General features: G+C 41.6%; 1 protein-coding gene across 3 annotated transcripts in view; it reads left to right on the top strand.

Moving 5' to 3' along the window:
• The window catches only part of LOC138981632 (uncharacterized), a 50,489-nt gene extending 36,467 nt beyond the window's left edge, over positions 1-14,022 (top strand). The window contains exons 4-5 of one of the 3 annotated variants that reach the window (XM_070354622.1): positions 12,067-12,311; positions 13,883-14,022. In XM_070354622.1, the coding sequence (XP_070210723.1) occupies positions 12,067-12,293 (227 nt within the window). In that variant the 3' untranslated portion in view covers positions 12,294-12,311; positions 13,883-14,022. Of the gene's footprint in view, positions 1-1,755; positions 3,177-12,066; positions 12,880-13,882 lie in introns of those variants that run through there. The other 2 variants (XM_070354623.1, XM_070354621.1) reach the window with 2 other exon arrangements.

Genomic DNA, 14,022 nt, shown 5'->3' on the forward strand with positions numbered 1-14,022 from the left:
TAGCCTTGGCCCGTATACTCAGTTAAATGCTCCATACTAAAGCTCAATAAGGTGCTCTCTCTCTCTCTCTCTCTCTCTCTCTCTCTCTCTCTCTCTCTCTCTATCTCTCCATCTATCGTTGAGTGTGTGCATGTGTGAGAACTTTCTCAGTCAACTAAAAACAATCCACGACAGTTATTTTGTGAGTCAAACGGGAATTCAGATGGTGAAGACTTCTCCCGTGTCTTTTATTGCAAAGCAGTTTTGCAAGACCATTATTTGTGCAAGTATGCATATACATGTACTGTACAAATAAAGACAAAACATGCTTTCGTATGACATGTGCAAAAGCCTCTCAGACGTACCCTTCAAAGCCGCACAGCGCTTCTTCGGAGAGGGTCATAATGACTTTTTTTAACTACCAGTCAGTCGAGTCAAAGTCATATTAACTTTTATATCTCAAACATGACATGGCATTACACAACAACACAAACTGAACAGTTATATCTAGTTTGGATTATGCTTTAATTACGAAAATTGATGTATCATAATATATATATACATGTATCAGTATATGGTAGAAACAAGACAAACAACCTGACATCTGTCATTGCAACCAAGCACTCGCGCACCAAGGATTGATCAAATGAAAGTCAACAAAGCTGACCAAAAGACTTTCGTTTAAGAGGTTTCACATTGAAACCTGTTTGTGTTTCCATCAATCATGCAAGTTGTCCAGGCTTTTAAAGTCATAGAGGCTGACATACAGAAAACAACAAGGGTCGTTTTGATGAGCTTCTCATTTGTAGGATTTGCATTGATAATCAACTTTCATAATCCCCAAGCACCTTTGCCTATGGCAAGACTTAATAACCATCTTTTGACTGCACAGACAAGGCTGTGTTTGGTTGGAACCAAGGCCAGATAAAAAAAACACAGTCCCATCAGTTCAGGTACAGAAGAACATATAGGTTAAAGTTCATGGACCAAGAGGCAAGTGAACATGTCTGTTATTGGGATGTGTCCCTTCATCCGAGATGCCTGAGATTAGTTTATAATTAAAACGTTGTAGAGCAAGAGACAAGGGGAGGTGTCCTTTTGGGGAAGGTGTTATTTCACCCTGAGTGCCTCAGATTAGTGTACATTTTATATACCTGGAGAAAAGTGTAGGTGTCCTTTTTATGGGACGTGTCCTTTCCATGGAGGTGTCTAACGTTCGATTATGGTTTAAACTTTATAGAACAAGGGACAAGTGCTTCATTGTTACCAGTGTATGTGTAAGTGTTTCTGTGCTTCACGGCTACCTGTGTCTGTGTGTTTCAGTGCTTCACGGCTACCGTTGTATGTGTGTTTCAGTACTTCACAGCTACCGGTGTATATGTTTTGGTGCTTCACGGCTACCGGTGTATGTGTGTTTCGGTGCTTCACGGCTACCGGTGTATAGGTGTTTTAGTGCTTCACGGCTACCGGTGTATGTGTGTTTCACGGCTACCGGTGTATGTGTATTACAGTGCATCATGGCTACCGGTGTATGCGTGTTTCAGTGCTTCACGGCTACCAGTGTATGCACAGTGTATTTCAGTGCTTCACGGCTACCGGTGTATGTGTGTTTCAGTACTTCATGGCTACCGGTGTATGTGTAATTCAGTGCTTCACGGCTACCGGTGGATGTGTAATTCAGTGCTTTACGGCTAACGGTGTATGTGTTTCGCTGCTTCACGGCTACCGGTGTATGTGTTTCGGTGCTTCACGGCTACCGGTGTATGTGTGTTTCAGTGCTTCACGGCAGCGGTGGTGGTGGCAATCCCTCTCGTTACGGAAAGCAGCGAGTATACTCCAAGACGGATCTCCAGTACGCCGTGTCCCTGGTGGAAGGAGGCATGACAGCCTACAAGGTGGAGAGCCTGACCGGAGTTCCCATCAGTACCATTCGTCGTCACTACTTGCGCCGCAAAGCTAACCGTTTGACGGACTCTGGTCACTGGCCGGACATGGATGTGTGAACCACACCATGGAATGAGATTCCGATTTAACGTCTTCAGTGGCCAATTACGGACTACGGAGATACTGTACAACTTTCATGGTATCTCTTGACTACTCCGAGTGCTGTTGTTTAGAAAATGCTTAGCAGTGTTGTTCCCAAGGCCTCGGTCTTCGGTCATTCTGGCCGGACATGGATGTGTGAACCACACCATGGGATGGGATTCCGATGTAACGTCTTCTGTACAACTCGTATAGACTACTCTGAAAGCTGTTGTGTAGAAAATGGTTGGCAGTGTTGTTCCTAGGCATCGGTTTTTGGTCATTAATGCATAGCGGTTGTTGTTTTTATCTGACGCATTGTTCTGACCCCTTGCCAGTCGACTGTCCGAAAGTTTTGACTGTCATGTAAGAGCTCTTCTGACTGAACATTTACTTTTGTAGCCAGGACATTTACCGTAGTCCTATGCATATTTTAGTCCAGGTCCAACTGACCTATTGTCCTCAGTCTTAGTCTGAGAACAATACTGGGTTTGTGCTTTTGTGTGAACTCAACGCTGCGGGTTTTACCACGGATTTGGTGTTCTTCGTAAACACATGATAAACCAGTGTTGTGGTTTTACGACGTAGTTGATACTTTCCTGTGAACTCATCGTACACCAGCGCTATGAGTATTACGAGTGAGTTCAATGGTGCGTTTCATGTACCAGTGCTGTGGTTTACAATGGAGTTGGTACGTTTCTGTAAGTGTAAACCAGCGTTATTGGGTTTACAACGGAGTTATTTTTAATGGGAACTCAGCATATACCAATGCTATCGGTTTTATTACGGAGATGGTGCTTTTTTTTTTAAACACATCGCGATACGGTTTTACCATAGCTGAGTTGGAGCTTTTCTGTGAACTCATCATAAACCCCTGAGCGTCATGTCTTCACAAGGGAGTTGGTGCATTTTTGTTTAACTCATTGTAAATCAATACTGTAGTTTTACAGTGGAGTTGCTGCTATTCTATCCGCGCTTTATTACCTGCATGACCACGCCAATGAAACAAGGAGAGATTTATTTAAAGGAATCTGAATTTGTTAAAAACATGAATGGTGATATGTTCTACGATGAAATCAGTTCCATGCCCCTGAAGGCGCGGACGTTTTGACGGAAATTCTCCTGCAATCGAGATTACCAAAGTGTTCATAGCGTACAGACATAAGCTATGAAAAAAGTGTTTTAGATTCTGCGAGTTATCATCTCCGCTTTTTATTTCTGGAAAGCTTTATGTTGACTTTCCAGTTCCAGAAGTCTTGTCTTTCACTGTTGCATGTGTAATTACTCGATCGAAAAGTTTTATTTTGTAAATGCGGGGTGATGGAAGAGTTGAGATGCATAAGCTCACGAGGAAAACACAAATAATGTTGCAACTGTAATAAAGACATTTAAGCCTCAATCTTAAATGTTGTGATGTCAGGCGAACGATGTACTCCTGTATTCTGAATTGGATTATTCCTATTCAGCATGTTACTGTGTCAACATTTGTCTGGAATTGGTGCAACCTATTTGGGTTATTCTTAGACAGCTTAGTCTGGAAGCAAACGCCCCTGATGTTTACACCAGCACAGAACTTGTTGCACAAAACAGTGCTGAGACAGCCAGGGGCCTGCTGATTTGCTGGTACAGATGAGGGCAATTGGATACAGGGAAGCGGAGGGGGTGCATTTCTAAATTATGATTTTACAAAATCGGATAATTACTGCCTGTGGTTATGTCTATCTCCCCACTCTGCGCCCGATTATGCCAAAAAGTATTAATCTGACAGAACAGCAATATGTTTTGTGTTGGAACCTCTGTATCTGTGTCAGAGGAATTTTGCTGCAATGTAAAAGAACAGCTAAATGATTGGCTGTACATGTATAGGGCATGTCCAAAAAATTAGCTCTCTCAACGCTTGAAATTAAAACACAAATTTCTTTATTTCGGTACGCTGGCTTTGTTGTAGAATGTTCATATGTTCATAATCAATATTTTATTTTCCTCACTGAGTTATGTCCCTTGTTTAGCAGTCATATTGTTTAAGAGGATTTCACTGTGCATGAAGTGACGTTTTTGGTCACTTTTTTATATTCGGGTTCAGTACAATCCAATTTTTTTTGTAATTTCAGTAATCATCATATCACATGAGACTGACATTGATGTATACTGTGATATAAGTCGGCAGTTGTTGAAACTCTTTGTAGCCAAAATATTAAAGAATGCAACTCACCCCCCTAAATGGCCTCGTCCGTGACATTTTGGATAAAAAAATTCATGTACTGATTGCATTTCGTTTTATACAGAAATTTTACTTGAGATTATCTTCAAGCTTTTCGAAAGGCACTATTTGTCGCTTTTATTTAATTTGCCAGACATACAGTTGCTGACTTAATTGTGTCACGGACGAGGCACTTTTTGATGTGTTATAGCGGTATTTGCCTTCCTTTTGTCTCCCTGTCTTTGCGCGTGCTTCATCAGAAATCAGTCAGCTGATTAATTTAGACCTATTCTTAGACTGAGACATGTCATGACATGCTGATGACGTCATCGATGACGAAAAAAAATATATGATGCGTTAGTCTAGACAATAATATGTGCCTGGTGGAATGTTGGTTTTTTTATCAATAATTGTGGGGAATGCAGATTACTAAAAATGTGAAGCAACCCAAACACATTATGTGGTTGTCAAGGGTGATACCAACATCATTTTGATGTAACCGCCATTCTTTCGTTAGCGGCCATCCATAGCGGACTGCAAAACTATGATGCGGCCAAAACAAACTTCGGCCGATCGTACATGCCGTTACAGACAAAGAATGTCAGAAACGAAAAAACAACAGGCGAGAGAGGACAATGTTGCAATGAAATACACAAGTAAAATGCTTTCGGGGCAGCCAATAACGGTGGTCCAGGCGACAGGTAAAACTGTAACATTCGGGAAAGCAACCAAACCAATGATGTACGTCGGGTACATTCACCAGCTAAAACATTATGTGTCCATTCAACCTGCAAGACGCCGAAACAGTCGTTGCCGTTGAAAGCCCTCGAACCGAGTACCATTGAAGCCTGCAAAACAATACTCACCTGCGATTACTTGACGCATCTACCGACTACGCTGTCGCTCACAGTGGCAGTGCCAATTACGCTGTTTTTAGGGGGGAGGGGGAAGAAGTGAGCCGTGTCGCTGATTGGTTACCGATTCGGTAAAGGTGGTAAAGACAAGTCTGACACTAGTCAATAATTGGAAGCAATCTTAACGGAAACTGGCTTATAATTATTGGGCATTTAGTGTGTTCCGTCGAAGCTTCGTGCTCATTTGTTACCTCATGTTATTATGACTTTGTTGCCGCTTTCTCTGTCCCTCAGTGTCAATATTTTGACATGCCAATGAATGTGCTGTTTTGGAGGGGGGAGAGGGGGGTGACGAAGTTAGCTACGCTGTCGCCCTGTCGCTGATTTGTAACAGATTCGGCAACGGTGGAAAAGACAAGTTAGTTTGACTTTACATTGTAATTGGAAACAATCTTTACTTTGCCTTTTCAGAAACTGACTTTTATTTGGCATTTTAACCATTTACTGTGGAAGCTGCATGCTCAGTTGTTATCTCATGTTGGAGGGAAATTAACAATCCTGAAGTTAAATAAAAGCAACTTGCCGAAATTCTGTTAAATAAACAGCATCGTTTGTCTTTTAACCTTTGACAAGTGTTTTGTTTTATTTATATGAGAGAAAAAACCCGTTGGTGCAACAAGTATTGTCCATATTTAGACAAACAGACACATGCAATCAAAACATATTTCATTCGAGCTCATAATTTTGATGCATTTCTTAATATACACTCTGTCACAATACCAATTTTCAACTTGATTGGATTAAAACTTTGGCTGGATAACTCTCCAACACAAATCTGAAAAAAAATCAAGGTTCGAACATAGATCTGACCTTGACCTTTCATTTACAACCTTGAAACTTTGCACGACAGATTATATTACCCATATGTACCTATCCACCAAGTTTTGTTTTCAAATATTCATGGGCTCTTGAGGATCCTTCTTTATGCTTACTAAAGCTAACGGACAGACGTAACCCGGGCGGACGAACGAGCGAATGTAAACACTGACCCAAATTAATGATAGTCTCACATTGTGGGTGACTACTGAAAACGATATGTTGCTATAATAAAATTTGTTGATCTCCTGAAGACGTCACTACTATAGTGCATTTCGTACGTGCCTCGTCCGTGACGCGTACTGGCCTCGTCCGTGACAAATGTTCAAGCGTTTCTCCGAAATGTGATTTATTTTTTAACTTTTTGAATTATCTTTACCGAAAGAGCAATGCTTGCCATTAATGTTTCATCGCTATGAACGAAAACAGCGAACACAATTCGCAGAAATATCAACTTACTTCTTTGTGATTGAAAAATAGGACAGAATTTTGGCCTCGTCCGTGACGCACATCAAACATCGAAGAACTCGCCCACAAATTAAATATTTCTCTATTTCATACATCACAGAGAACAACAGTCACAAGTTGCATAATCCTCGATCATTGTCAACTTAATATAGTTGTTTTGTTGATTTCCACGTGCCTTTATGTTCGTCCGAATGCCTCGTCCGTGACGCTGGATATGCCCTATAGACATTTTTACCCTGGTCAGGGTTTTTTGCTTAAAGGGGAATGTACAGCAGCAAGTTGTTGCTAGTGGAATTTTGAACCCCAGTCAGGGGAGTTTGTTGATGTGTGGATACACATGTGTATATATCATTTCAATAAATGTTTGAACTGTTACTACCAGGGTTAAGTCTTAAAGTGTGTGCAATGAGGATGGAAGTTGTGTGCATATGTGTAAATATGTGATAAGTGGTGTCCCGACATAATAAGCCTTACATTGATGATAAAGTTTATCATAAAGATATGACTTATATACATATTAGAGACAAGAAACATGACTGCCAAAAAAGAAATTGAGCGCACAAACCCAAGCCACAGTGAAAAACGACTAGCAGACTCGCCAAGAAAAGTACTGATAATTGATATTTTGCATATATATATTCGTTGAATTTTGAATGCAATTGAAATAAACTTTCCTTTGAGCCATCAAATGCAGGATGTCCAGTAAACTTGAAAAATAACACATGTTAACCAATGAAAGGGGCTAACCAGAGAGTCGTTGACAACGAGCAGATAAGGGATAGGATTTGCATGCGGATCCGCGTAATTATGCTTTTTGTTAATCGGTTAATCTAAAAGTGAGTAATTGAGTGCTTAAAACACACGAAATAGCCTATTCTTGATGTCCACACTATAGCAATTTCTCAACTTTAGATGCGTAGCCTTCCTTCTCACGCCCCCCCCCCCCCACACCACACACACGCACAAAAGTAAACTTGTTCATTTATTCCAGAGTACTTCAACCGTGACCCGCAGATTAAACAGAACGGGCTGTGTTTTGTGGATAAGATGCACATTTTATTTCATACATTCGTGTCACATTTCCTCGTCATCAGCATAGTGATGGAATGCCAAGCTGTGCTGTGGTTTGCTGTGCCTAACAACGAGCTTTTCGACAACACACGCTGAACGTGGCATATATATATGTTTTGAACCAGCTAATTTTGTTGAGAGTCCTCTGCTCAGATAAATGTAAACGATGTCATGGCTGCTGTTTCTCCAATGTTACATATACCATGGCTTACAAATAACTTAATTTTGTGACTGTTCACAGATCAGTTGCTCAGATGTTCATGATGTCGTATTGCGTTTTTTTTTCTCTGGAGTAACATAGCCACGGTTACAAATAACTTGTGTGTATTTGGGGAATCCGTTGCTCAGATAAATGATGACGATGACGCGATGCTGTTTTTTTTCAATGTTACATAGTCGTGATTACAAATAACTTGTGTGTATTCGGGGATCAGTTGCTCAGATAAATGATGACGATGTCGCGATGCTGTGTTTCCAATGTTACATAGCCATGGTTACAAATAACTTGTGTATTGGGGGATCAGTTGCTCAGATAAATGACTGATGATGATGTCGCGATGCTGTGTTTCCAGGGTTACATAGCCGTGGTTACAAGAACTACAGACGCTGCGACTTTGAGAGGGCCATGGACATGGTGCACATGGGTGGAAGCCTTGTCCATGTTATCAAAGCAACCGGGGTGCCAGAAACGACCGTTCGCCGCCACATGAGGAAGTGTGACCGACATGTGGGGCCTTGTCGAGGGGCGAAGCTCCATCCTGCAGAATCACAGTGGAGAGGAGTTGAATATTCTGTCGAGTCTGGGCCTCAACATGAAGCCACATACACGTACTAAAGAACACCTTTGACAGCAGACGTGTCTGTGTAGAGAAATGAAGGAACCGCGAGGAAGCCATCTTATTGAAACTTATCTTCATGTGTGTTTTTCAGATTTAGTCGTAAGACAAAATAAAAAGGGAGAGAGAACACAATTACATGGTCGTGTGCTACGAATAGAATCTCACTAAAAATGCAAAGGAAAGTGGTTCTTATATATATATGACAAAAAATCAATGTAACAGGCAACAAATGCCACCAAACACACTTGCAGGAAGGTAATGCATGTTTTGATCAATTGCAAGTCAATGAGAGTGTCTGGTGCCAACTGTCAAATGTTGTTTTCAGCACAAGTGCAAGCTGTTTACAAATGAAATAGGTGATTGAGTTTTCGGAGGGTCGTGCAGGGACTTTGTTTTGACTGAAATAATGCAGTGTTTGACAGACACATAAGAATGATCTAAACCCCCCGCGGGTCAGGGGGAAGAATTTACCCGATGCTCCCCAGCATGTCGTAAGAGGCGACTAACGGATTCTGTTTCTCTTTTTACCCTTGTTAAGTGTTTCTTGTATAAAATATAGTCAATGTTTGTAAAGATTTTAGTCAAGCAGTATGTAAGAAATGTTAAGTCCTTTGTACTGGAAACTTCCATTCTCCCAGTAAGGTCATATATTGTACTACGTTGCAAGCCCCTGGAGCAATTTTTTGATTAGTGCTTTTGTGAACAAGAAACAATTAACAAGTGGCTCTATCCCTTTCCCCGTCGTGATATAACCTTGAACGGTTGAAAACGACGTTAAACACCAAATAAAGAAAGGAAAGAACATAGAATAAATTACACAAGGCTTGGGCAGAGACAGAAATGTCTGTCTCTAATTGTATGGGCAACTTTTAAAGAATAAAACAATTGAGTCAGCAGAGTTGTGATCATTCGTGAAAATCTCTCTCTCTCTCTCTCTCTCTCTCTCTCTCTCTCTCTCTCTCTCTCTCTCCTCTCTCTCTCTCTCTCTCTCTCTCTCTCTCTCTCTCTCTCTCTCTCTCTCTCTCTCTCTCTCTCTCTCTCTCTCTCTCTCTCTCTCTCTCTCTCTCTCTCTCTCTCTCTCTCTGACCATGACCATGTATGCTATGAACATTTTTTTGTTTGTTTTGTTTTTCCTCTTTGTCTGATTTAATAACCATGTTTTTATGTTTTTGCTTTGCTTCTTCTTCTGCTTTAATATTATGCACTGGTTAGTTAATTCCCTCTTGGGCGAGGGCTGGATGAAAAAAGATCTTTGCTGTATCTACTCCATTACCCTCGAAAAATAAAGTTGGTTCGTTCGTTCGTTCGTTCGTTCTCTCTTCTCTCTCTCTCTCTCTCTTGTAAGGCTCCGATTCTGACGTACACGACTTCAGTGACTCGCATTCACGCATGTGCACATACAAGTATTCAAAACTGTACCAAAACCCCACAAGACAATGTCCACGAATGCTTGTCAGTGTTGTGAAAGATAATCTGCGCTATTTTGGTCTTGTTTTTTTACATTTACGATGTTTTCAGATAGACTTAGAATCGAGACGAGGGTGTGTGTGTGTGTGTGTATGTGTGCAGCGATTCCTAGAAAACTACCCGACAGGTGTATATGAAACTTTGTATGTGATTTCTTCCAGAGAATATCCGAAGACAGTATTATTATTTTTTTTCGATAACATTTCTTTGATGACGTCATATCCGACTTTTTGTAAAAGTTGAGGCCTTACTGTGTTGACCTCATTTTTTAAGCAAATTCAGTGGTGATCAGTTGATGCGACTTGTTTCTAGTATTGTTGAAGGCTGTTGTCAATTTCTCCCTGTTTGTGCGTGTATGTGTACTGTATCAATGCGTGCGTGCTTTGGGATCGCACAGACTGAACAGTTGCCAGCGACAGTATACTACATTCTTCTTCTTCTTCTTCTTCTTCTTCTTCTGCGTTCGTGGGCTGAAACTCCCACGTACACTCGTGTTTTTTGCACGAGTGGAATTTTACGTGTATGACCGTTTTTACCCCGCCATTAAGGCAGCCATACGCCGCTTTCGGAGGAATACTACATTCAAAATGTACAATTACATGGGCGAAACGACAAGAATAGTACATTCACATGCCAAAGAAAACATTATAGACATACACTCGATCAAGCTGCTGATGCATCAGTACACAGTGCATACTCTATGAAATAACACAAAACTGCCCTATTCTGTGCGGTTTCTCTCTTCTGTTCGTTGAACGTGCACTCTGCTGCCACAGCTCTAATCTGAGGTATTCCGTTGAACATAAAGCGGTATTTTTGTTAAGCTACTAAGAAAGACTTAATTGCTGATCCGTTTTTGTTGAAATCAAATATTGTATTGAAGTCACTTAGCAAGCTGTTACAATGTGCTATTTTTTTTAAGTCTTGTAACATTAATTTCTTGCTGTCTCCTTGCCGTTTATGAGATCTCTAAGTTGTTGAACTCTCTGGTATGTTCAGTTTTTGACATCTGCTACGGAAATGTCATACAATCAAAAGATCAGTCGGTGACGATGGTGCTGCGTGTATGTTCCAGGACCACCGCGGCAAACCTACAAGAACTACACCTACGGAGCAGACAAAAAAGCGCTGGACAGAGCCATCGAACTGGTGCACGAAGGCCAGTTTGTCGACCAGGCGATGAAGGTCACGGGCGTCCCGAAGACCACCATATGGCGTCACCTGCGCTCTTGCAAAGTGCATGAGGGGCCCTGCCGAGGGGCGAAGTATCGTTCAGGATGTAACATGTGATGAATGCTGACTACGATAGTGCGATGGGAATGCTTAGAGTCGACATGGATGTGGTACACTGCGTACTTTTTGACGAGAAGGAGTTGGATTCACTTTCAGTCGGCGTCTGTAGAAGTATTAGACATGAGAGTCATTTGACTTTAGGGGGCGATACCAGACTTATATGAGTTTGAAGGATACAGCCCAGAATTTCGTCATTATTTTGGACTCAGATATTTCGCGATGTCTGTTCGACGCATCCCATGCCTGGCGATGACGTACTGAAGAGGTGCCAGCCCGACAGTGTTATCTTGGTGTCCTACAGTGATTGTTATGTACATTTATCTATAAATTACTTGCATTGAGAGAAGCACAAAAGAGTTCATATAAAAGTTCATGAACTTTATCAGTCATGTTAAAAGAGTTCAGTGAGGCAACGTTCAGAGTACTTCAACCAAGACAAGAAATCGGCGTCATCCAGTATTTGCAAAACAAGTGTTGAGGATAGCAACAGTGCTGTCAGCCCAGTGCAGGCTTCTCTCGTTCTCAAAGTCCTGTTGTGTTTTGGACAGCAATAACACGCCTTGGTATGCATTAGTTTGTGTATGGTTGCTACCTCTGTGGACTTGAGCTCGATTGTGACCAGCTTTTGCTGTGAAATGCAACATTACAGTCACCCTCAAGGTTTCAAGCCAAGGGATGCAATTTGGCGTCGGCAGTCGACGAAACACCGAAACTTCTTTAAATCCGCCGTCGAAAAGAGTTGCCATACTATTTGTTCTTAAATGGGGATAAACATGCCAACAATAGTCAAAACTTCTGTATGAAGAAAATAAATCCTCGCAAAATCAATGAAGCCTGACACACCCTTGTTTACAAAAAGTCTCCTGTGTACTTCTGCCTCTGTATATTATGTTGTCCAGAAAAGCTGCCACATACGTGTGCAGGTGCCAGTACACGGTATCAAGACCTGTGGGTTACCAGAGCGATAATGATGACAGTGACCATGCTTGTGTTCCAGGAGTCATGTACCGCCAGTGGTATCAGAACTACAACCACGGAGCGGCCAAAGCTGCCATGGACCAAGCAGTGGACATGGTGCACAGCGGACAGCTCCTCACCGACGTCGTCAGAATTGTGGGCATCCCAAAGACAACGATCTGGCGCCGCCTCCAAGCGTGCAGATTACATACGGGGCCCTGTCGAGGCGCCAAGATGCGCCAAGATGCGCACTGGACTGGACTGTGACCAGCTGAGAAAAACAGTGTACGGAATACTCCGGTGTAAATGGCGGTGTTGGAATCGGTCTGAGTTTTGATAACCCCCGAGTCTGGACTGCGTGGTGAATATTTAAGCGATCTCTAGGCTTGAAAAACACAAGCACTTTGCTTGAAATGTATGTGTTTTTTTGTTGTTTTTTTTAGGACATAGACTGGTAGAGCCGTACTGACAGATGACTTTCCCAAGGGAGAAACTAAAAGCTATCCGAAATTCATGAGGGATTCATCAAGGATGATCTGAAATATGCTCAAAGATGTGAAGGGCAGGGCCTGTGGTGTTTGTTTCGTGTTCATTGTCGTACAGCCTTTTCAGCGGAGTGAACTTTTTGCCATCACTTTGTCAGCTTCACCTCTGTGTGTCAATTCAATCTTTTTTTTGTTTCTTCCTTATGACCACAGTCAATGTCTGACAATTCTGCCGTATTATTCAGTTATATTTTGACTGTTCTGGGAATACCGGTGTTTGCAAGGAAACTGAGTTTCCTTGGTGAAACACCCCCCTCTGATTTTGGGGGATAAGGACATTTGAATAATTGTGGATAGAGAGAGGGGGGAGGGGGGGGGGGGAGGAGATATGACGTGATGGACACGCTGCAAGAAAAACCGTCTTTACGTATTATTTCCTTGTGCATCAACACTATTTTTGTCTTTTAACAACTGTGGAAGAAATAGGCTTGTGGAATTGAACACACGTATGGTTTAGATTTTGACTGTTTTGATGGGTACTTTTCATGGGTGTTACTTTGTATTCTTTGGTGGATGTAAATGGGCTTGAAGTTACAGTTTGAAATTTGAAGGGTATTTTTGATAGATTATATACTTTGGGGAGGGGGGGGGGGGGGTAGATCTGAATGCGTATGTAGTTTACTCTTTTAATTTTGAAGGTCCTTTTCATTGGCGTTACTTCGTGTACTTTGTTGGTTCTGAATATGTGTATTACTGTAATTAAGGGTTGTTGACTATGAATGTAGATGTAAATGCTTGTATAACTGTGTTTTAATTTTAAATGTGTCAAGCGCAAAGAGCATAATTGTAAAGTTATGATGTTGCGCTATATAAATGCTCATTTATTATTATATTATTATTAAAGTTATGACATCCTGTTTGACTTATGTATCAGATGCCAGCTTCGTACGAATTATCTCAACTCAATTTCAAAAGCTTGCTTACGATGGAGAATACAAGACAAACACTTCACCTTGTACTTATTCATTTTGGCAGTTTGAACATGATACTCAAATTTTCTTTTTTTCCCCCTTTGATTTTCTCCAAGGAAAATGTGTGTCATTTGATCTGCTTCATCCCCCTAACTCTCTTTGTCAGGTGAACCTAATTGTTTTGACGGGGTTTCTCCTTGCTATAAAGCCAACAATGTGTTAACCTTGCCCACAAGAAACACATGTTTGTGAGTTTTTCTTTGTACTGTGACCTCTGATTAGCATGCCTTGGTCAAAGTGCTTCTTTTCTTTTCTAACGTGTTTCCTCATTGTCATAAGTCGAACCAGTTGGCAAACAGACCTTCAGCAAATAAGTTTTGCTTTGCACTGTGTGTTCCAGCGTTCTACGGGAGCATGGCCTATTCAGTGGATGGGAGAAACGCTGGGTATAAGAGATACACACAGGCGGACCTAGACTTGGCGCTGCTGTTGGTACACCAGGGACTGTCATTGACCGCATCCCAGAAGAGGACTGGGGTT

The sequence above is a fragment of the Littorina saxatilis genome, linkage group LG12 (assembly GCF_037325665.1).
Source record: "Littorina saxatilis isolate snail1 linkage group LG12, US_GU_Lsax_2.0, whole genome shotgun sequence".
Lineage (NCBI taxonomy): Eukaryota > Metazoa > Mollusca > Gastropoda > Littorinimorpha > Littorinidae > Littorina > Littorina saxatilis.